General features: G+C 36.1%; 2 protein-coding genes across 3 annotated transcripts in view; one reads left to right on the forward strand and one right to left on the reverse strand.

Annotated features, from left to right (window-relative positions):
- Positions 1-3,311: 3,311 nt before the first annotated feature.
- LOC102223020 (protein-glutamine gamma-glutamyltransferase 5-like) lies at positions 3,312-8,086 on the forward strand. Its single transcript, XM_005797183.3, has 14 exons — positions 3,312-3,366; positions 3,473-3,655; positions 3,782-4,015; positions 4,391-4,509; positions 4,671-4,799; positions 5,214-5,391; positions 5,505-5,640; positions 5,736-5,839; positions 5,945-6,187; positions 6,292-6,354; positions 6,446-6,658; positions 7,031-7,188; positions 7,296-7,432; positions 7,729-8,086. Exons 1-14 carry the CDS (start codon positions 3,360-3,362, stop codon positions 7,880-7,882), a joined length of 2,058 nt encoding a protein of 685 aa, XP_005797240.2. The 5' UTR covers positions 3,312-3,359; the 3' UTR covers positions 7,883-8,086.
- Positions 8,087-9,784: 1,698 nt separating this feature from the next.
- The window catches only part of LOC102228018 (eyes absent homolog 2), a 32,098-nt gene continuing 16,960 nt past the window's right edge, over positions 9,785-24,922 (reverse strand). Inside the window, exons 5-15 of one of the 2 annotated variants that reach the window (XM_014475990.2) lie at positions 21,624-21,700; positions 21,270-21,453; positions 19,960-20,096; positions 19,758-19,841; positions 15,818-15,907; positions 13,684-13,742; positions 12,731-12,891; positions 12,135-12,249; positions 11,892-12,013; positions 11,164-11,264; positions 9,785-10,851 (exon numbers count right to left, since the gene is read on the reverse strand). In XM_014475990.2, the coding sequence (XP_014331476.1) occupies positions 10,771-10,851; positions 11,164-11,264; positions 11,892-12,013; positions 12,135-12,249; positions 12,731-12,891; positions 13,684-13,742; positions 15,818-15,907; positions 19,758-19,841; positions 19,960-20,096; positions 21,270-21,453; positions 21,624-21,700 (1,211 nt within the window). In that variant the 3' untranslated portion in view covers positions 9,785-10,770. The remainder of the gene's footprint in view (positions 10,852-11,163; positions 11,265-11,891; positions 12,014-12,134; positions 12,250-12,730; positions 12,892-13,683; positions 13,743-15,817; positions 15,908-19,757; positions 19,842-19,959; positions 20,097-21,269; positions 21,454-21,623; positions 21,701-24,922) is intronic. The other variant, XM_023325759.1, reaches the window with a different exon arrangement.

Genomic DNA, 24,922 nt, shown 5'->3' on the forward strand with positions numbered 1-24,922 from the left:
TTCCTAATGGACACCTGAAAATTTTTAGTGAAAAAGAACGAGAATGCTCATAATTTCATCAAAATCAGTTCCATCTAAACTGCCTTAAATATTTCTATTCAGCGATTCTCAGTTCTGTTTCTGCGCCTTACTTAACTTCTGGAATCATGACCAAAAACTTCCAGTTTGCTGTTTTGTCTTTAGCTAACCACCATCAGTATGTGGATGTTTGATTAAACATCCGCATAATGTGGCTGAATGTGGTATAAAAGACTTTGGAATCCTCAGATTGTACAAATGCAGTCTGTGTAGCGTTTAGCATCACGTTCTTCAGCAAAGTTTTGTGAGATTTTAGTGCGACTTGGATGCTTCTTTTGGAAGAAAACACTTGTTGTGTAGGACACGAGTACATTCTGGAAACTGTTGCATCTCCTTTTACAACCTGATCACTGATTCAAAAATAGTTTGCCGCTACATTGAAGATTGCGTCAGCAGTTAAACTTGTCTTTTCATTGAACACAGGGAACATGTCCAAGTCATCAGAGGAATTTGGAACTTCATGTCTCAATCAAATTTTGTGTCACGGGTTGTTGTGGTTTGGCTGGCAATACTAATAGTGACACTGACGTCAGCAGAGCGTGAGATTGTATCGTTCCTTGTGTTTGACACAGAACTTGTACGATGTGTCTGACAGACGGGACGGCATGTACAATTTTACCATTAGGATTATTCTGCTCACCTGTGTCAGTTTAGTTAGGTTGATGTTTTTGACCTAGAAATGCATATATCAAATGTTAGCAGTTCTATCAGTGCTATCAGATCTTCGAGGTTTTGTTAAAATAGAAAAAAATACTTGTGACATTAAAATGACTTATGACATTACACTAACTCATTGTAGCTCTTTAAAATACTGTTGTTAGTTTATGAGTCACTGAACAGCTTAGCAGCACGATACATTAAGACCACTCTGGTCTTCTGGTTCTGGTTCTGGTCTGCTCTGCGTATCCCAGAACCAGAGCCAAACATGGAGAAGCAGCATTCAGCTTATCCACCACAAATTTGGAACAAACGTCCAGAAAGTTGTAAAACAACCAAAACACTGAGTTCCTTAAAATCTAGACGAACCTCCTTTGATTTTTGTGTTTTTTCTCATATAAAGCACTTTGAACAGTTTTGTTGTATGTGCTATACAAATAAACTTGATTGATTAATTGAAAATTTGCTTTCTGTAAAAGTTAAAATTGATCAAAATAAAAATACAAACAAAAAACACAGTTTTGATAAAACTAAATCAAAGCAAGTAATAAAAACAGTTTGCCTCATTTTACCCGTTGAATATATAAAAAAGAAAACTCAATTATATGAAATGAGATCAGATATTTTGAGCAGTTATTAAGAAAAAGTATATGTGTATGTGACCGAGACATTTCAAATTAGCCTACAAAAGTCTAGCATCTCATTTGCGATCTAATCAGAATTCCATTTTTTCTACAATATTATTTCATCGTTCAAGTAGACATTCCTTAAGTTAAAACATCCAGTCATCTGTAGCTCCATATTTGGGGGCAAATTCACATCCAATGCGCCCGTCAATTGTAACACTATGTTTCATGTCACAGTAAGGTGATATTGAGACATAAGAATGGCATGACTTTGAGTTGACACTCATTGTTCAAAAATGCATCCCACCCTCTCAATGTGTGATTATCAGTACCAACTGCATCTCATGAATTAAACTTGTAAAACCAGTTTTACTTTTTTGTGTTTTTTATGGAGGGTAGTCATAGGCGTCACTGAACAATTACCTATAATCATACTCCCACGCTTGTGTTAAGCAATGTCCTTACATGATATTTTCCTCTCTAAAGATTGTGTTGATAGCACCATAAGAGTTAAGAAAATACTGAGTATGCATGACTGACTTTGTATTGTACATCCGGTTTGCAATGGATATCTAAAATTAACCACTAAAGTACACTAAATGGGCAGGACGGTCATAATAACTTACACTTTAGATTTTTAAAAACTGGAACTGAGTTCGCAAGTTTGAATTCATTTTAAATTTTCTCTAATCCCCACAAGGTCAAAATTATACATGGCATTGACAAAGAGCTGTGTAAAGTTTGCAGAAGGAGTCAATGTGAGACTTTAAATCCCAGGACACTAAAGTGTGGAGCATGGTGGTGCAGAATGCTGCCGTTTCCCTTAAAAGAAATTCAGAAAACATCTTATTGATTGGAAGAGTCTATTGAGAGCAATCTGTCTAAACTAATCAGCAAAAATGAGTTTTAATTAATTTTTAGCTCATGGTAAAACGATTAGCAAATCTGTCAAGTATATTTCATTTAGGCAACATTTGTTTGCTTAAAGTCAATGTCTGCAGTGTGTCTCCCTTTTTTTTCCATGTTTGGGTGGAATTCACATGCTAACAGAGTTTACCCATCTCTTTATTCTCTACAGATAATGTACCAAATCATTACAATACTGAATTATCTTGCAGCAAATATGTAAATAAAGACTGCATGGTGAAACAGTTGGTAGCACTGTTGCCTTGCCGTAACAAAGTCCTGGGTTTGAAGTCTTTCTTCTTAGAGTTTGCATGTCCTTTCTGTGTGTACAGGGGTTCTCTCTGGGTACTCCTGCTTCCTCTCACAGTGTAAGAACATGACTGTCAGCTTAATTGGTCTTTCTAAATTTTTAAACTACATACCATAAACAAAAACATAATAATAAAAAAAATCCTAATTTAAATGATCATGTTTATTTATGTTTAATGTTTTAAGATCCAGATTAAAGCAGTTTATTGCTGCACCAAAAGTGGATTCTGTAATAGAAAAAATCAGTTTTAATCATTTTTTGGAAGCATTGGTATATTTCACAAATTATCATCAGACCTTCAATTTTTATATCATTATATTAAACACGTCTCAAAAATAGCACACCTATGGTGTCAACAGGTATGTAAATGTGCATAAGAAGACTTCACAAACCTAAAAAAAGTAAAATAAATTAAAGATGTTTGGTTCTCTTCACTTAACACAAACTCCTTTTCCTTAAGTCTCAGTGTACTGTAACCTTCGGAAACATTTCACACGAGCCAAACTACTAACGTAGCTCAATGTTCTTTTGTCAGATGGGTGAGTCTGTGTATTTTGCAAAGTGAAACTGTAAAAATGGCACACAACTGCGCAAAGGGGAGTGTCATGTTGTGGCTTGTTTTTGGTACTGCATGACCTGAAAGCCTTAGCAACAATCAAGGAAAACCAGCGCCCTTTCTTAATGTATCCAAGACATTTCTGGCCAAGGGAGGAGCTAAGGTCTATATAATGGGAGAAAGCCTCTGCAGCAGCACATTGCATTGTTTCGAGACAAACAGACACATGGAAGGTGAGATTTGTCTGAAAAAAAAGCTCTCTCACTATTTCTCTTTTATTTCTGTTTTCAGTCTTCATTTATGGTGGTCATTAACTGACTTTTGTGGTTTTTGTTGCAGACTTTGGCATTCAGCATGTCAACCTGGAACTGTCTGAAAACCTGGAGCGACACAGGACGGATGGCTTCAGAAACTCTAAAGGACTGGTGGTGCGAAGAGGGACCCCATTTAATATCAGCGTCAAGCTAAAGGGTCGACTCTTCAACCCCCAGACGGATTCTCTGAGGATTAAAGTTACACTAGGTATTACTAGACTTATATTATAGACACTGAGTAAAAATCTGCTTTTGCAACAAGTTGGTAAAAACATTAAAAAAAAAATCTTTCTGTGCTTTTATTTATCATTATTTTTTACTTTTTCTTTCTTAGGTCGTCTTTACGCAGTGATGCCAGTCACTTTCTCCGAAAAGCACCCATCCACCCGCTGGAACGCCTACATCGACCCAAGCAACCTGAACCACCAGGAACTCTCCATCACCGTCTCCTCTCCTGCTTCTGCCCCAGTGGGATGCTACAAATTTCAGCTGTATGTGTTCACTCAAGATGTCCGGAAGAGTTTTGTGGTGGGAGATTTCATCCTACTCTGCAACCCTTGGTGCTCTGGTGAGTAGAGCTCAAAAGAATTGCTACATTCAGAGTTTAATTTGGTTTACTTTTTCCTTTTTGGAAAAGACTGAATATTTTTCTGGTGCTGATGTTACAATTGTAGAAGGTCAATCAAAACGGAACTTGCTATTTTTTTTACAAACATGTCTTTCTGAATAAGGCTTTGAAGGTGGCTTCTAATCAGCCATTAGCTTTGATTTTACTATTGAATCAGAGTTCTAATTAAATATATATTAGCTTTTTGAAATGAATAAAATTAGTAATTTCAAAGACAAGCACAGATCGTTATGAGTCTTAAGAGCTTACTCATATTTATTCTGAATAAAAAAAGAGACAGATTAGGACTCTAATGAAATGTTTTCTGTTTTTCAGAGGATGCAGCTTATATTCCATTTGAGGACCAGAGGGAGGAATATGTCCTGAGTGACTCTGGATTGCTCTTTATGGGGACCCCAAACAACATTGTCTCAAGACCCTGGTCCTTTGATCTGGTATGTAAGCTCTTCCCACCTATCAGAACATATTTATAACAGATTTTGAGCTAACTCAGAAATGGAATGCCTTTCACTACAGCTTGTGTTAACAAGCTGCAACATTCAGGAGCCTATAAAGTCTAATTTTTTATTGCTTTTTTTCCCCCTTCTCTGCACAGTATGAGCCTGGGGTTTTGGAAGCTTGCCTGGATCTGCTCAAAGTCAGCCCCCAGCATCAAACAAACAGAAAGAAGGACTACATGAACAGATCCAACCCTGTCTACATCAGCCGCGTTGTTTCTGCCATGGTGAGTGTAAACAGACCTCAGAAACAACACGGCAAAAAGTACAAAATAGGAACAAATCCCATCCAAACAGTGTCTCTTCTCACAGCTCGGTTTTATTATCCTAGCAGTGGAAAAAAAAAAAAAACCCAACAGGTTTTATTATCACCTGGTTTTATTATAATTTGCATGATAAAACCAGGTGTGTGCAGAACTGAGACATTGTGTTTCTTGCAAAGAGTCACACATATCTTGGCAAGATCTCAGTTCAAAAGCGTCATAAGACACAGCACACTGTAATTATGGCTTTCATCAAGCCACCACTGTCAGTCAAATTATCTTAGAACATTCTGTATGTCATTTCCACATTTGCTCATCGCTTTCAGGGGGTAAAGAGTCAGGTTGGCAATAAAAAATTATCTTGTGTTTTGACTTTAGATTAACTCTGAGGATGATCGTGGTGTGCTGAAAGGGAAATGGACTGGCGACTTCAAACAGGGTGTCAGTCCCTCAAAGTGGACAGGAAGTGGGGACATCTTGAGACTGTGGGTTAAGTCTGGTTACAGTCCAGTCAAGTACGGACAGTGCTGGGTGTTTGCAGCAGTCATGTGCACAGGTAATTATAGCCAATTGATAAATAAAGGACCTTCATATATTTTGTCTATGGACAAGAATGTTAAAATATTTTTGCCTGTCTGTAAATGTCTATGTTTTTATTACATCTTTCAGTCATGAGAGTTCTCGGCATTCCTTGCCGTGTCGTCACAAACTACAACTCCGCTCACGACACCAATGCCAACCTGGTGATTGAAGAGTACTACAGCGAAACAGGACAGAAGCTGAACCGCAGCAATGACAGCATATGGTCAGTTGTGATCAACATCTGGATATGTGTAAAAGTCCTTTCTCATCTTTCTACATTTTTTAATTAACCACCATAATGTTGGACTTTTTGAATAGGAACTTTCACGTGTGGGTGGAGTGCTGGATGAGTCGCAGTGATCTTGGGCCAGAGATGGATGGCTGGCAAGTTCTTGACCCAACCCCACAGGAAAGGAGTGGAGGTGTGTGAGAAGTTTTGCTTTTTTTTTTTTTTTTTAATTTCTTTTTCTGTGTTAAGGCTTTTCGAACTTTTACTTGAACTTTTCTTTCTTATCTTCCCTGTACAGGAGTGTTTTGCTGCGGACCAGCTCCAGTCAAAGGAATCAAGAATCAGCGTACAGACCTGATTTATGACATCCCATTTGTCTATGCTGAAGTGAACGCTGATGTGCACACGATCATCTTGTCCAGTCATGACCAGGTGGTCGGCTTCAGCAAAGACACAGAGAAAATTGGATCCCTAATCTGCACAAAAGCCATCGGCTATCCTAGAGTGCAGAACATCACAGGAGACTACAAATGGATAAAAAGTAGGAATCCCAAACAAAACATACAAGTACATTTCCACCGAAGCTAATCTTGTGAAATAGAATGATTCTAATCTACCTCTTTATTGCACTCTTTTACAAAACAGGTCCTACATCAACACTTTCATCAAAAAGCTCCACAATTTCAAATGACTCAACCCTACGCAGAGGTACATTTTAATTCTAGAGATTTCATTAGAGCTTAAAGTTAATTCTTTGAGGACAACATCTCAATTCACACTGGTTTTCTTCATTTTTTAGCTACTGCATCCAAGGGAGTGATGGTCTTCTTGACACTGGCTAAACATCCTGTTGCGGGGGAACCTGTCGTCTGCCTGGTGAAAATTATGAACAAGCAGAAAATACCCAAGATGATGAAAGTACATTTGAATGCTCAGGCAAAAGAGTACAACCACAGCCCCTCCGAAACCTTCTGGGACAAACACGGTGTCATCCAGCTGGCACCAATGGAAGGTAAATAGTCTACTCATCCCATCTACATATCTGTCCTTTTGGACTTGTTTTTTCTTTTGTCATCACAAAAAAAAAAAAAAAATTGTCTATTGGCCCCTAAAATTGTACTTAAGTTTCATAATCAAAGTTGTAAAAATAAAATTAAAGAATAAAAAGTATTTTTTTTTTTTACTGAAGAACAGCTCTATTTCCCAGCTCATCTCAAAGCTCTAAATTGGCTTCATACTTACCTTGTGAACAGTATCAAAATCTGATTATCACTACATGTTGTTCAACATTGTGCAAACCACATCCCTAATCTATTGTAGATAGATTTGCTGGTTATTTTTTATACACCCTCTTATTATTTCTTTGGCTTCTCCTTGTTTCCAGTTAAAGTCATCCAGGAGCATATCCTTCCAGCGCAGTATGAACACGTTGAGGGAGACAACCTCATCAACCTGGCAGTTGTCCTGGAGGACATGTCCACCAGTGAACGGGTGCTTGCCTCTGAGGAGTTCAACATTGCCAGCTCAGGCCTCACTATCCAGGTATTTATAATGTTCCCATCAAACATTTTGGCTTTTTAAAACCCTGAAGTTGCAGAGTACATTTTTGGTGAATTTTCTGAGTTTACCTACTGTTTATTTTCATGCAGGTTGCAGAGGAAAACGCCATTGTGCCAAACAAAGAGCTCACTGCCTTCGTGACTTTCACCAACCCGTTTTCTCACCCAGTCAGTGGATTATTGACTGTAGCTGGGGCCGGGCTAATTGCTGGCAAAGAGCAGTTCAGGTAGGATTCTGGTTTTGTTATTTTTAATGACTTGGTCATGTGGTGAATGCTTAACCTCATATGTCTGGCAGTACATTATAATATTAACAAAGGAGAGAATGTTGCACAAAGGAGTGTCATTGAAAACTACATTACAGAACTGCGTGTCTATTCTGAAGGAATGTGGGTGTGACTGATGTTTGAAAGAAGTCATAGAGAACAATATGCCAAAAATAAAAGAACCAAGCATTTAAACCTTCTGGTTTCAAACCTTTGCAAGCCATGTATTTAATATGATGTTTCTTGTCTCTCTGCAGGATGCCCTCACTTCGTCCAGGAGGAAAAGCAACCCAGTCCATAACCTTAAACCCAAGCATGGCAGGTGAAAAGATGCTGCAAGCCAGTTTGTCGCTTTCAGACACTAGCATCACAATCAGAAGCTTCAAGATGGTCTCTGTAAACAGTAATTAGCTTGTGCAAAGCTTCCCACTTGTTTGTGTATTATAGTGAGTGAAAAAGATGTAAATATTATTTATTTTACTATTTATTTTTTGCTATTTATGTATTTGTGGAATGCTAATAATGGTGTGTGAAAAAATCTTTTACACGTAGAACTTTGAAGTGAGATTTTTGTGACATTTGATTTATTTGAATAAATAAATTCTATGAAATATATGCAACATGTATTGTATTTCTTCTGAAAACCTTACACTAAAACAGTATGCAGACATTTGTAGTTCCCCTGTTGTAACAATTTTTTTTTCCCTAAAGAGGGAGACATTTCCTAAATTAATAAACTGGTCACTAAGCACAAGGCCAGTAATGCTTGTAATCTGGATTGCAACAATTAACATTTGGTGTTGTGATCTTTACCATCTTTTTACACATTATTAACATTTCTAGAACATTGTCATAAAAGTTTTTTCTTGCTATTAAAAGAATAATCTGACATTTAAAATGCAGAATTTTAAAATGTTTCCAGTCTGCTAGAAAACTTTAAGCCAAAGTAGAATATCATACAAATCTATAAAATACTGAATGTTATTTAGTAATACTTATTCCACTTTTTGTGCAACCCATCTTGTAATAAAACACATTAGTTAGAAATCTCAATTTTATAATTATTCTTATTTATCTAATATGAACATGTTTAATTGCATTAGAAATAAAACACAATTAAATGCTGAAACCACACATTTATATATACTACAGAAAATATGTAACTTTTATCACCTTTTCTGGTTTTGCTTTGTTAGAATTACTGTAAAATAACAAAATGCCAGATTCATGAGTGAGATTTCTTTATCTTTGGAAAGTTTGTTTCCATGTTTTTGCACCATGTTCATCTCTGGAACACACTAATTTTATTTTGGATTTTGAAATAGAAACAACTTTGATAATCCTAAGTAGATTATTAACAGAGTATCTTTTAATAAAAAAAAATTCTCTTTTTTACACAGAGCATGCAAATATCTTATTTTAACTATATATACAAATACGTCTAGTAAAAGTGGAATTTTTCTTGCCAGTCATCTCAGAACATGAAACAGCCAATTTACAAATAGAATAAAATATCTCAAGCTTCTATTATTTTTTGTACTATTTTAATGATTACGGTACAAGTAAAGAAACCCCAAAATGCTGCATCTCAGAATATTAGAATATTGCATCAGACAAATTAAAACCGGATGTTTAAATATGAATGCTAAAATGCATAGATACAGAACGCTGTGAGCAAACAGTGTCTTCAGCAATGACCTTTGGTGGTTTATCGTCCTTTTGAAGGGTGTCAATGACTGTCTTCTGGACATCTGTCCGGTCAGCAGTCCTCCCCATGATTGTGTACTGACCCAGAGTTAAGACTTTAAGGGCCAGAAAACCTTTGCAGGTGTTTTACGTTAATTAGTTGATTGTGGTGTGATGCCACACTTTTCCAATAATGTCCCTTTTCACAGTAATCAAATTTTCTGAGACACTGAAATTTGGGTTTTCATTATCTGCAAGTCATAATCATCAAAAGTACAAGATGAATCTATATAATATGAACGTCACTTTCTGAGATGACTGGGATGGGATATTACACTTTTATTCAATATTGTACTTTTTTCAGATGTACTTGTATTTTGAATGGCGTTAAACATATTGTGCTTTGAACATAACCAGAATAAGCTAAGTTGTTCAGTTGTCAGTCAGAACTTTAAAAAATGAAAACTGGAACAAAGCTGTGATTAATGCATCTCTACTTTGCATAAATTTAATAAAAAATGTAATTTACACCATGATCAATAATTTTTCTACATCTATCACTTATTGTTTTGTTTATTCCTTGATAGAGCAGTTTTGTGGAAAAAAGATGAAATTCCAACTCTATGATCCCCCCAAAATGCAATTAATTTATTTTTTTTAATCAGTTCTACTTAAACTGTCAGAAGAAATGGACAATAAGGCATTATATACAAACCATGACTAAGCTCACAGGCTTTGTAATCAGCACATGCACAATCATAGCCATAACAGTTTATCTACATTACAAACAGGTTAATGGGAAATTAAAGCAGAAAGGAAATCAATTTACAACCCAGAATCAAATGTAAGTTTTCAACCACCAGTCTAAAATACAGCATCTGCATGGCAACATCTTACAAGACATTTTTACAAGAACACAGCTCTAGCCTCAATAAATGATTTTGTTTACACACACATACAAACTGTCATACTAACTTACTGTGTTGCAAATTTAAACCCATAATAAATAACCATCATTCTGGTGACAAATTGTAGACCATGTCTAAATATAAGAAAAACTATGATTTAACATGACATGACACGAACTAGCAACAATTTTAGTGGAAGTAAGCAGTTGTGTATTGCATAAAGTTTTCTTGGTCTAAAAATAGTATTGTCCAGAGGAATGATCTCTCCACATAGCAGGACAAGCTTGAAGAATCTAAACATTTCATCTATGTTGATTCTAATATTGAGTTCATTAAACAGAAAGTTAGAATTTGCATTCAGTGCAACAATTGGGACACAATTCCAAGAACTTGAGATGAAGTCAAAAAAAGGAAAAAAAAGTTGCTTTTCATATTTTGTTTAATACTTGCTGTACTAACCATGGTTCCCTGGGATTAGTTAAACTTTGGTCCCTTTTTCCTTCCACACAGTTTGATTGAAGCCCTTTTGACTTCATGTTTCCGTCCTTTTATGCACTATGCTTCAAACTCTTCACTCTTCCACATGCCTGCTGTTAATGTCTCTGCTGCGGTGCTCAGCAATATTGACTCCACATTAGTCCCAACAGGCTGGTTCACAAATGCACTCAGAAATTAAAGAGCACAGATGTTGATAGCTGCTGCCCTCTAGAGGTAGTCCATCTCCAGTGCATGGCTCAAAGCCTCCAGATCTGCCCGACAAGACACCCTCCAGAATGGCATGTTCTTCTATTTACACAAACAAAACAGATTATTAGTGTGTAAAATTACAGCAGATGTCTCTTAGTAGTAAGTGATACTTCTGCAAATGCAGAGGAGTTGTTAAATATATAATATAGGTAGGGTAGGCCTTTGGACCACCCAAAGTTGGAAATATGCTGTCTGACTGATATCAATTCCTTATAACATTCTAACATCTTATTGTTAATATAAAAATCAGTCACAACAGCTTTGCAAACAGAGATTCTCATAGTGTACCAGATTTTATGAGGACCATTTTTCAGCAGTCAGACATAAAACAACAGACTGGATTATATGTACCTTTTTGGCTACGGTCTCCTCTTCGGCTCCATCTCCTATTACCACATAGACCGCTCTGCGACCAAACCTCTGAGATACACGCTCAAAGCAGCTCTCCTTTCCTTTAAAGAGGAAACATACATACATGTATCAAATAACAAAACTAAGTCTTTGGATAAAACAAAACAAAAAAGAAACTAATTTAGACTTAAAATATAGACGGTGTTACATCAACACATCTGTCTTGTCTTAGGGTAGTGGTTCCCAATCTCTTTTCCTGAGAGTTCTCCATCTTGAGGGTGGTGGGCATGGGGAGGGGATCTTAGGAGAAATATGCTTCAGAATAATTTTTTATGTCTTCAGAACCGCGCTTCCTTTGAGAAGCAGGTTCTGGGTAAACTCAATAAAACAAGGGCTAATGTCCTCTCAGATCATGTTACAAATTAACGCAAAAAGTTGCTTGTGTGACATAATTTTATAACTTTTAACTTTTCTCTTCTGCAGTGTCTGACTCAGGATGCAGTATCTGTCATTCACTATGACTCACTATTTGCTCTGTTCTCAACCATAATAACCAGATATCTACATCATCTCAGTGTGTTGTAAATTTTAATATGCTAACAGTCTTTTTGGCATCGAAGCGCAGGCACTCCCAGAGCTTTCCAGGACCCCACTTAGGGATGCTGCTTCCCCCCTATGTTGGGAATCACTGCCTTAGGACATTGTTCTGCCCCCCAAAAGTTCCTCACCTGTCTTTGTTGCACTGTAAATGTTCTCTATTGGGAAGGCTGAGCCAAGACCGTAGAGTAACACCTTGGAGAGAGCAGGGATAAGTTGGGTGGTGGTCACCAACACATTCACACAGTTAGGCCTGGGGAAAGAATGGTGACAGTATTATAAAATGTCACATTTAGCAGTGATTCCTTACATTTCATATTGTAAGATTTATAAAATCAAAAACATCCCCCATTGGTGGAGCAGGAAAGGCTAACCTGGAGTTGATTAGAGCCAGGGCTTTTAGTGCTTGAGTCAGCCACAGGTCAGTGAGGACTTCCATCTCTCTCCTCAGCTGTAACCATTCCTCTCGCTTGGGACTGGCCAGCAGTCCTGAAAAACATGTCCAGTACAGCTTGAAACATATCTGCATGTATATACTGTATATTGCCTATAAAGTTGGAGTAATTTTCCTTTCAGACACTTAAAGTTGAATTGTCAATGTAAAATGTTAGAAACAGACTCAAGTAACAAATGTTTTAGAAGAAAAAGGACATTGATAAGCCTTCTGAAAAAGTTGAAATCACATAAAGTATTTTCTGTTCTGCACTGTTTCCAGCAAATATCCAAGGGTTACTTTTAAGCTCTACTATAATGACCACAGTGAATCTGATTACACATTTCATGTTATTAGTCATCTTTTTTTCATAGTGGAACTGCAAATCTTACTTAATATATTACATTGTGTTAATCTTTTCTCTTTTAATGTGTTGAAAAATCAAACACCAGGTAATTTTGAAGGTAATTTAAATTACTACAACAGGTAGAAACACATGCTCACAAAGGTATCAAACAAAATGAGAGCATGACGGACCTCCAACATTATTTTTGTAAGTGTTGTAGATCTCCTTGACTCTGCGGTATCGGAAAGCCAGTTTCCTCATCCAGTCCACCCCTCCGTGGACCCCTGACCCCAGGCACAAAGATCCTGCTCCTGCTGGGCTCTGGAAGCCATCCGACCCAAAGTTGTAAGTGCTGCAGGTTTTCAATAAAGGGAACCGTCAGATCATCAAAAGAACAAACAAACAAACAAAAAAAAACAATTCAAAAATACATTTTAGTTCACACACTTTTACTCGTTTCGCTTTTATTAATTTGTTAAGGTGAGTCCCTTTGAAATACTTCCATTCATTAAAGGTTTGTCAGTAGTGGTGATAAAATACGGTAGTCATTTGTCAATTTTAAGGAAGCATATATTACAAAGTAACTGGACATCTGTCAGGGTCAAGAGGTTACCTTTAAAATTGAAACGAGACCATCAATTAACGTTTGTCAGAAAAAAATATTATATGCACTAAATATTAAAATTATAAAATAAAAAAAATAGCCATGTTTAATCAATTTTTTTTTAAAAACCATTGTTTTTGTATGTCATTAAACTGAAATAACCTTTTTTTTTTTAAAAAGTGTGTCAAGTCGACATTTGTTATAAATAAATTTAATTATTTTGCTTAGTCTGTTTTTCAAATTACTTACAAAAGTGCCCTGAAGTATTTACACATGATTATGTTGTTTAAAGAAAAAAATATTTTGATGAGAAATTACAGTGTTGGATAATCATGTGACATACTATACTGATAAGGAAGTACAACATACAAGTCACGGACAAGCTTGCAAATTTGAATACACATATTTACACAACCTATTCCTCGCTTCATCTCCTTTGTGGATTGTTGTTTTTTCACCTGGTGTATCTGGTTCACATGCCGCAAAGAAACTGGCAGTGTCCCACATCGAATCTCTTCAGGAAAACAAAAGAAATTTTACCTCAGGTCCTGTCCATTGTCATCTGATGCCACGTCATCAATATGAACCTGGTCACATTCCTGGGAAATAAGAACGAGAGCAGACATGTCAAGAGATCCATTTCAGAGTGTGTGACACGTCAAAGTTAAACAGATATTATCGTGGCAAAATGATGGTGTATCAGGCACAAACGTTTAAACACAGACATTAAAACCCATAATACAACCAATCAATGTAGGTATTAAAACCAGTCCATTACTTTCTTTTCTTACTGTCTTTGAGTTAAGATTGGTATGAAAGCAAAGCAGCAAAAAGCAAACACTGCACAAGAAATGTCATATAACAAAGGCATATGAGAGCAAACGTCTGCTAAAAAATAATTTTTATGATATTGTCCAGAGTCCAACTTAAAGATCACAAAACCATCTATCTTTCACATTCTGAAACTCTGCATACCTTGATTTTTCCGAAACCTATACAATATTCAGAATCCATGACTAGGTTGTAATTGTTATGAAATGACCCAGGACAGACAGGCTCTCCTATCACATTTCAGTCACCCAGACAGAGACACTACCTCATCCTCATTACGTTATTGCAGTTCTTGGTTCCCACTGGCTAGTCGCCATATCCCACTCAGGTGGTGTTGGCTTTATCAGAAAAGTTACTGGTGACCATTAAATGTAAATGACCACTGCAGTTTTGAATATGAACTAAGACTTAGAGAGAAAAAAAAAATCTTAGTTCTTGATTAAAAGGACAATAGTAGCCATAGCTACTATTGTAAAGCTAGTACATAGTGTAGATAACCTTATAACAAAAAAGATTAATTTTATTTTTTGTCTTGGGCTTAAGACTTGTCTTTGTTTTTCAGGATTACTATAATCATTATATTTAGTTGTTTTTTGTTTGTCTTCTATAATTTCTGGTCACAAATAAATACAAATCTTTTGTAGACGTTGATCTGTAACTGCAGCAAAAGGGGTTTAATATAGTATTAAATCAAGTAGCCTGAATAATGTTGCACTTTTTAAAATTGTATTTGTGAAAAACTATGAGCTACTCTGAGCTTTTAAAGAAATTTTAAATAGAATACAATAAAGTGCATGAGATGTCAAAATAAATAAAATATTTAAAGATTCTGAATATGTTTGGGAAGATATTTTAGCAATTTCTAATTCATACCAGAAATTCAGATTTTTAATGTCATTCTTTATCAAACAGTGAACTATACACATGTGACACCTGCGGCACTGTTGACACAAGTAAGTATATAATTGGATAATTGCCCCACTTGACAGCAGGAGCTGTTAGCCAGCTCCAAAGTACTGCTCAGGAGATTTACTCAGCCCCAACTATAAAAGAAGGAATGAAAACTGGGTTTGGAAACGGATTTGTTGGCTCCTTTCACTCTTCCACATTGCTTCTCCTCATTTGACTAATTTTCCTCTTGGATGCCCAGACACACACCTGTAATTATGACGCAAAGTGTTCTTGTTCCCTTTGTCTGAATCCCTCTTTAATCTTTTCCCTTTTGTCAGAACAAGGGAGAGGAATGTGTTGAAAAACACATTTAGTGTTGAGTCTTTAGCATGTCCTAAAACACCATTTTTTATTTTGTTTGAGTCATTGCTTTTAGAAGTTGTGTTAACGCCTAGTTGCCTATATTAAATTAGTTGCACTTTAAGTAGATATATTAGGTCTATTTGTGGGACAGTCTTTTGAGCAAATATGTCCAAATTATATTCTGGTTATATTGTTAATCCAGAGGTGTAAATTGTTTTGGAAAAAATACTGTGAAAAAGAAATAAAAAACAAGATAGATGTGTAGAAGGATTTTCTTTTAAATCCATAAAAATACATTGCTACATTAAAACTTTTTCAAGCATTTAGTAAGAAAAGATTTTATGAAGAGTTTAATAAGTTCTTAACATGGCTTTTTCTAGTGCACTGGAAAAAAAATTGACAGTTAAAAAACTGTGAGATCTACTGTACACTGAACCTAATTTGAGGGTGGATAAGAAAGATTTTTGACTCAAGAAGGGCGGGCGTTTGCTGCTTAGTTTGCTTTGGATGAGAAAAAAAAAATCTGCAACTTTCTCAGTTTTGAATTGTTCTTCATCTGTTTCTGATTTGCTTAACTTTTAGAACTCACCTCCAGGTCATTGAAAAAGAGTCTTGAGTCAGCTAGATTGAAGATCATTTCTTCCATCCACAAACCCAGAGACACTGCCTTTGATGAGTCCTGTTCAACAGACAAAAGGGGAAAAATTAATACTCCTGATATATAATCCTTCTATAAATCCTAGCATAATCTCATTGGGAAGACAGAAATTTCTTCCTTAAACCAAAATGATACTTTTTGTGTCACAATACATAGCATATGTTACCTAAAAGAAATGTCTTATGGTGAGCTTTATTTATGTAATTATGTATTGTGATATGTTTTGTAAAAAAAATAAATAAATAAATAATAGGGGTTTGGAAACTACAAACATGCTTTGACCTTCTATGATAGTAGCAAAATAAGGATGTCAAATAAGCAGTTTACAAACTTTTAAATTATGTAAATAAGGTGAAAAAAATCATAACTTGACTGTGAGATTGTTTGTCTAAGATATGTAAATAAATGTTCAGTTAAACTGAATTAGCAAACAGCATTACTCCCGCCATCATGTCAGTGCAGCCGCCTGTCTGTCTCTATTAACTTCCTGCTCATCAACTACACTGACAAACAGGTTTCAGGGGGAGAGAAGTGTCAATATTTTACTGTCAGTCATATCACCTGAAAACTTTTTCATTACTATTGATTTTCCGCTTTAGCTTTGTCTAGCAGACAGATAGTATTTATTTTCTCTTGTATCTGTTGGAACGCTTTCTCTGTCCACTAAAAAGTTTTAATCTACTAAGTAAACATCAGATTAAGTTACAAAATAAAGAAAAAGGTGTTAGTTCTGTCTTTTCTATGAAAAGCTACGTAAGTGAAAATAGAAACATTTTTTACAGGCATAAACAGGGATTTTTCTAATCTTGCCCACATTCATGCAATTCTACAGTAGGTACAACTCTAATGTAATGACAAAGGTTAAATGTAAATATACAGTGAGGTAAAAATAATCATTAGATATGTCTTATGATATGTTTTATCAATGTGATATATTTCTAATGAGGTATTAGAGCTGTCTGCAACATTCCATGTCATACACATTTAGAATAAGTCCATAAATTAAGAAATGCATCACAAAGTGGATTGACAAAGACAGTAAGTGCTGAACTCTCAAAATAAGTAATGAAAGGCACAGAAAAACAAGGAAATTGCTGGAATTTTTCCGTACTGAGACGACAATCCGGGCCCCTATCAGTGCCATTTAACATAAACTAGTTAAGCCCCAGTTGTTAGACCATAACAATTCTTACCAAATAATCACTCAACATATTTTAGATATATTTATAAACTTTTAAAAGGTCTAGTGGTTACTATTTGGCAACAAGCCAAATATTTTAAAAACTTCCATTCACCATAAATCAGCTACGAACAGGTGCTCCTCACAAGATGACTTATTTACAGACATCAAAACTATAATGAGAAGAGCTGTTCAAGAGCCAACATCGACTTTCAGTGAGACTAAGACCTAGAAAAACAGGTCAAACCTTTCAGATAAAACAATAAGTAATTCAGTTGACTGCCGTGACCTTTATGCCTGTTAACTGCACAAGACTCCATTGCCAAAAAAAGCATGTTGAAGCTTGATTAAAGTTTGCTGCGAAACATTTGGAAAAGTCACTTTGGAGGAGGAATTGTACTGCACTTCAAAACTGCCATATCAACAGTGAAGTTTGCTGGTTTGAGTGCCATAGCGTAGGGCTGTTTCACAGCATAGTAAACAGGTAAGCCTTGTAAAATTGAAGGAAGAATTTAGAGGTGACCAGATACATTCTGAATCAGAAACTGAAGATGAAACAAGATGTGCAAATTCACATTTGCCAAGAAAGTAGACAGATTTGCCACGTATATCCCCTGCTATATCAAAGAAAGTAAAAACAATAAAAAAAGTGGATCTAATAACATAGAGTAGTTAAGGTCACATCAGTTTAGTTTATTATATGATAAAACAGCTTCAAAAATGTTTGAACATCTGCCCTCTAATCCTCATTTTGTCTGTTTTCCATACTGATAAAAATGGTGGCACAACACCAACTTCAGTTATTAGATTAATAAGCAAACAATTAATCCCTATTCACAGAAACCTATAAATCATAATCCAGAATCTGTCAGCATGGATGTGCTGTAATTCTATACTGCAAAAGCAGGTGTGTTAAGTTATGTGTGCCACATTGTTTTACTGGCAGCCCTGGCAGCGGGACAAGCCAGAAGGGAGAAGTGTCAGCCAAAGGTAAGCATCTCATTAAAGTATTTAGAGTGACAAGCCGGGGCTTTTTTCTGGTTTACAATTACAAGCCACAAGTAGGGTAAAAGATGACACAAACAGGGCAATTACAACACATCCCCCTCAGAAATGAATGTAATATAGAGCGACAGGGTGAAAAAAAGTTCAACAGGATCAATACTGAGACAGAGGAAGTTTTAGAAGAGGAAGAGGTCAAATATTTAACAAAGGTGGTTTTATGTTTGGATGAGAATTAAAGTCATAATTTATAATTGTCTAACTCTTCAAACAAGGCCTGCTATCCGAAGTCAGAATTGTTTTTTTCATTTATCATCATCATCATCATCATCATCATCATCATCATCATCATCATCATCATCATCATCATCATCATCATCATCATCATCATCATCATCATCATCATCATCATATTTTTACTCCAGACACCAAAAAGACCCATAGCAAAAGGATAAAACAAACAAAATAAGAAAAAGATTAAAATAAACAAATAAATAAAAATAATACTCCTAAAACAGGGAAAGATACAAAAATCCCCATACTTCTCACCTCAACTCTTATGCAAGTAGTTTGTCAATATGAAAGACAGCTGGGAGACTTGAATTCACATAGCGGAGGATAGGATGGGGTGTTGTATGATGAATGAGATAATAGATGAGATGATATTAAAGGTTCTCCAGTAACATTTGGCTCAACAAAAACAGCTGAAAACAGGCATCTTTCAGCCTGCCTCCCACATATTTCCAAGAACAGGTCCCAGTTTTACCTTGAAAACCATCCATTTGTTCTCAAAATCTATTCACACTTATTCAGTCAGTGAAGTTATGAATAAGCAGAAACTGTATAAACTGGTCAAAAATGAATTAAACATGACATTGCTGTAAGATTAGAATGAATTTGGTGTTAATTATCGTTTTACAAGGTTTTAAAGAAGCCTCGGAGAACTGGGCTGTTTTCTCTGCTGTCACTCATTTAATTCCTCCGCTGCATGTCTGAGTTTTGATGTCAGAATCTGTCCAACCGAGCTCCCCTGGATCCAGCAGTGGGGTGTTTGTGTGGTGGGAGGAATTTTTGGCACATGAGTCACATTTCAACACATCCGCAAGGCCCAACTAGCACTTTGCTTCTTCCTCACTCTGTCTCTCCAGACCCTTGCTGGGGCAGAGCAGAAAAGAAAAAGAAACATCGGCCTGCCAGGGAGCTTAAATGATCTGCAACGCTGCTCTCAAACTCCCATCAGCCTTGTGTCAACCCGCAGGGGGACCGTGAGAATTCAAAACACGGCGCCTTTGCCAAAAACAAGAAATGCACCACTGTCCACCCCTTGTCAGCTGCCGGTCTCTTATGTAAAGGTCCTGCTGGCTGTCAATCACGCCGCGGGCTGTCAGTGTAGCCAAACAACCCCGCTGCATTATGAAAAGAAACAAGAGGGCAGAAGGCATAACATGGCCAGCGTGTGAAAATGTTCAGAGATGAAACCTAAAGGTTATGGACTTTTGGACAACCATTGTTCAAATAAGCAGGTGACTAGAGAGACAAAGGGAGTGTTTCGCAAAGTAGAACTCTGTGTTTACCGTGAAGAGTCTAAGCAAACAAACTGTCTGCTTGCTGTAATCACCTACTCTGGGGCTGGGATTTGTCACAGAGCATGACTCTTATGCTAGATGACAAAGTGACGGGTAGTCCTACCTTGCCAAACCGTGAGGAGAAAGTTCCAGTGAGGAGAGAATGGAAAATGATGATGGTTTCATCCAGATCCCAGATAAACACACGCTGAAGTGAAATAACAGATATGTTAACTGCATGGCAGTTTGTGTGTTGATGAAAGGGAGAAAGATAAATATTGTTTTTGAAAAATGCCAATAGTTTTGCTGTGAAAGAGGGTGTTTACCTCTATATCAGAGTCAAGAGGGGGAGCGGGTTCAATAACTCTTTTTCTTCCTCTCAACTTGCTGTCAGATCCCCTCCGTCCTGGGATTCCCTCTTCTTTACCCGGTGTTGGCGGACTGGGTGGTGGATTGTAATCTGCTAAATGAAAATAACCTTAAAATCTATAAGACTTTTTACACTTATTCCATATTTTTTTCTAACGGTTAGAATCTAATTAGTAGCCACATAAATAGTATTTGTTTTTAAGTATTACAATTATAACTGTTAGTTTTTATAACCTTGTTCGACAGACATCATGTCTAAATTTTTGCAGCAATTTTTTAAAGACTATGTTGACATGGTGATTTAGTCAGAAAATGTTTTCTGAACATTTTCTGTCATGGTAAAACCACAAACTACAATGTATTTTATTGGTATATTATGTTAGAGCAACACCACATAATATACATAGAAATTACTCCTCCTTACTCCATGAACAATAATTGACATACAAACTTTTACAACAGTGCTAGAGAAAAAGATTCTCCAAAACTAACATCAATTACTTGCTTTTTCATAAGCAAAATCAGGATATTCTGCAATTATACTTACATTTAATTACATATGGCAAGGACTTACGAAATGAAGTCCTTGTATTGTTGTGTTTTTATGACGTAAAGCACTTTAAAATGCTTTGTTGCTGAAAGGTGCTATACAAATAAAACTTAATTTGATTTTTGATTTGACTTTTTTTGTCTTTTCAAGAGTAATTTACAACTTGCACAAAAAAGTACATTTTGTGCTTCTAACCCTCTCTGTGCTGATGATATACACATTTATTGCTCAGTTAAGTACAACAATTAAACTGTCATCTCTATTTAAATGAATAACCAACAGGTGCATAAAAAGAATATTCATACACTCCTGCACAGTGCCAACCTGCAATCAGACAACAAGTCGGTGCTGAACTGTTCAGCATGGACTCTGCAACATTTGAATTACTTCTGACCCTGCTTGAAATCAACATGTTTTTCTTGTGTTGACTGCTTTTGGTTTAATTAGATAATTCATTTTTAAAGTCAGTCATCCTTTCAGAGTTTCATGTTAAGTAACTATGCTTTTTGGCTAAATTAAGGTTGTTTTTAATGTGCCTTTATGTTTTCAAGGTGGCTTGTCTTTATTTTTGCAGTTTTCTGAAGCAATTAGTGAATCTTAAAATTGACAAGTGTAATATCAATGTTTTTTGGTCTGAAATACTAGTTCACAGAAGAATGAATCAAGAAAGCAAAAAGAAGCAAAGACTTAGATCTTGAGAAGAAAATGACTCTTTACCTGTATGTGGCTCTGGGCTGTGATTGGGCATCATAACTGGGTGCTCTGGGTGCTGATAGGATAAAGGAGCTGTGATTGCTGCAGGGCTGATGTTGCTGCTGGTTATGTAGGGACTGTTGTAGTGATGTGAATTATAATAGGGAGAGTACTGGCTCTGACTGTAGCTGGAATATGCAGAAAATTCCTGACAATGGAAACAAGAATTTTAATCGGTTACATCAAGTTGTAAAAAAAAAGATAAACATTAACAATTAGTTAACAATTAATTAATCAATAATTATTACTAAGACTATTATTTCTTCAACAACACAGGAACTTCTTTGAATATAAACCTTCCTAAGGTAAATTACTCACTTGTTGGGTTGGGTTGAATGGGGTTGAACTTGAGATTGCATGAGTACCTTGAAAAATTCCAGATGAAATACCTGCACCTAAGAAGAAAATAAATGATATGAAATGAAAAAAGTGAAAGCTTCCGTTAATATGACGCAATTATAAATGTAAAAGTATGAGTGAGGCACTGGTAGTGTTTATTTCTTTTCCATCTTATGTAGAAGAATAAGGCTGTGATGTAACTGTCCTGCATCTGATCTGTATAGCTGTGTGCAGGAGGAAGTAGCTTTTGTTCTTTCCTTGGTGACAGCTCAGAGCTGCAGGAGCTTAGTCTGGGATTTATGACTGACATGGCAATACAGGTGGGAAAATCTGCAGCTCCTGCGCTTCTTACTGCTGTGGGAATTTTCAAATAAGATCAAGCTAAGACAGGAATGCCTTCCTCCAAGCAATCTCCCCTCAACTCCAACATCCTGTTGAGTCTATATATATTGTTGTCAGGTTATTAACTTTTCTTATCTCCAGCCAACACCCTGTACAAAATCTTCACCTTTATTTTTTTACCCAGTCTGCTTAGTATGTGGCTGAATGTTCCAAACTTGAATCAAAACTAATTTGAATAAATACTGGAAATGGGCCCCTTTGAAACACATGAGCTATTGAACACAAAACAGATAGAAAAGAGCACTGTGTTGGGCATGTCATATGATGCAAACAAATATCCCCGAAGATTCAAATTTGATCAAAAGTCCAAAAGGTTGACGGCATAGTATTTATTCAAAAAGTACCTTTGTATGAGTGCAATTTCTCACTGAGTTTCAAGTTCAATGACTAGTAACTACAATATTGAATATTGTCTTATTAGAAATACATACAAGTATCACCAAATTTCAAGATATGATAATCTTGAAATTTAGACTTGCAGGTATTTGTTCTGAAAACAAAAAGTTGGAAATAAACTGAACACATAGCTTCCAATGACATTTAGTTAAGTTATGCAATGCAAATTGAATCAGTCCAGACTGAGGCATTTCAAAAAACACCAGGAATGTGAAACTCATCCAGATGTTTGAAAAAGTTCTCAAAAGGGCAATATTAATCAAGTAGCAATGTTACCTTCAGTTGTAATGAAAATCCCGTATACGTCAAACATAACTGAAAAGAAATTTGAATTTGCATTGTAACCATATCTTACACCTTTAAATTATCATCTCTTTAAGATGTTCCGACCCTTTCTGACACAATCCTCAGCACGTCATCACAACAATGCTTCTCCATAATGCCATTTACATCCATTCTTAGGAGTGTTAGACTGAGAAATAGTTCATATGATAAGCTTAAAGAGCCCAGCATGGTCAGCCGAAGTCGAATAGTCGAAGAGTGGTCGTATGGTTGTGGGACGTTTGTTTTCACACACACCCTTCCATTTTAACATGTTTTGTCACATGCTAAAAATTAGCATCAATGCTAAGTTTAGTTAAAGTATAGTCAATAGCATCTGGAAAATCAAGAGCATGTTGACTAACATGGACTTACGCCATTCATTATGTTAAAATTAGTGTATAAGCTAAAATTAGCCAAAATGCTAATGTCAGCCTAAATGCTGTCAGATGCATGTGGGGTATCACTAGCATGATGTCTTACATTGGCTTCATCTATTCCGTATACTAAACATGTAAATAAGAAAAATAGCTAAAAGCTTTTTTAGGGAGAAGGCTAATCCTATTGCACTGCCTTGCTCTGCAACAAGTGGGGGGCAGTGAAATCCTAATGTTTGTGCTAATGTTAATGTGACCTGAGAGAAAATGTGTTAATGTAATGTACACTCTGCGTTTCGGCAGTTGGAAATTTCTCTCAGTTTTAACTTTTTACGTCGCCATTTTTACACAAAACCCCAATAAAAGTAATAGCCCGGATGCCAAGATCGGTTTGCACGTTTTGATACCTTTTTTGTGGGTACGAGCCACATTAACGGCGACGGAATAATAATAAATATTAAAGAGATATTCTATTAGGTGTAGAACAATAGGTGCCTTACATGCATTGCATGGGAGGCCCCAATAATATGTTGGGTTTACGTGTGAGCTGAGATCTGTAATTAAAGTTAATTAGTGGGGACAGATCGAGATCGGACACTATGTCTACAGGCTTGGGGATCAGGTCAGGTTGTATGTTTTAGGCCTTATCTAAACTTTAGAGTATAGTAAACACAGCACAGTGGATCTTCAGATCCCCTTTGACCAAAACTGAAGATATTTACTCAGCCTGCCTGCTCAAGTGGTCAAAAAGCAATTTAAAAGACCCAACATATTCACACCCAGCATGCTGCCAGGGTACACAAGACACGTATGAACTGGCTCAAACATTGTAACATTTATATTCTTTTAAAACCAGCAGTAATTAGTTGCTTTTCTGTTCTAAATAAATATGATTATATAAAGTTTTTTGTCTATAGATTAAAGTTTTTGTATAAGTAGAATATATTGTCAAACTGTGGTACTTTTACTCAAGGTTATCATAACATAAAAAGCCTTTTAGGTCATGATTCATTACAGCTTTCTCTTGACTGCCACATATTTCCCAAGCCAAAAGGATGAAAAAAGAGACATTATGACTCAGGGGCAGAAATCTTCCCAGACAACACAACAGTCCCTTAAACTGACAACAAGAAAAATAGAGGAGTTCTTTCCAGTAAACACAGAAAAGCCTGCATTTGGTTTAGTTGTGTACACTGTATACAATACGTTTTTGGAAGGATTTTGTGTGACTGTGTGTGTGTGTATGTGTGCAGTATCTTTGTGTGTAGTTGTGTATTGTGTGCAGTATAATGGATGATGAAAACATTCTAAATACATCAACTATTTGAATGTTGTGGAAATATATTACCCTTTGAAGTTCACAGTAAATGATTTATACATAAGAATATTCAAACAAATTTATATTGTTTAGGAACATTGTCCCTCAAAGTCCAATTACACTGTTAAAATTTTCTTTGTTGGTCTAACTGCAGTGCTTTAACAAAGCTGTGCAGTTTGTCAAAGGGTTCTTTCAAAAGCCTGTTTACACAAACATTTACATTCTTCTGTAATGTCTCACATCTGAATATTCCTTAAAAGAGAAAGTACAATAATACAAAAATCATGGATTGTCTTCAAAGGAATAAAAAATAGCAGTTCAGGAGTTAGGTCATGTCTGGAGAATGATTACGCGTGTCATTCATATTTAATGGCAAACAGTTTTATTAAACTTAACTCTTTAAAAGATCACATTTTAACACACAGCTTAACGTCCCTATAGAGTAAACAATGTTGTAAAGACAA

The sequence above is a fragment of the Xiphophorus maculatus genome, chromosome 20 (assembly GCF_002775205.1).
Source record: "Xiphophorus maculatus strain JP 163 A chromosome 20, X_maculatus-5.0-male, whole genome shotgun sequence".
Taxonomy (NCBI): Eukaryota; Metazoa; Chordata; class Actinopteri; order Cyprinodontiformes; family Poeciliidae; genus Xiphophorus; species Xiphophorus maculatus.

Bases quoted from the DNA above. Each gene is read 5' to 3' on its own strand.
- LOC102223020 (XM_005797183.3), top strand. The intron at 4,510-4,670 runs GTATGTAAGCTC...TTCTCTGCACAG, and splicing joins GACCCTGGTCCTTTGATCTG to TATGAGCCTGGGGTTTTGGA. The intron at 6,659-7,030 runs GTAAATAGTCTA...CCTTGTTTCCAG, and splicing joins CCAGCTGGCACCAATGGAAG to TTAAAGTCATCCAGGAGCAT.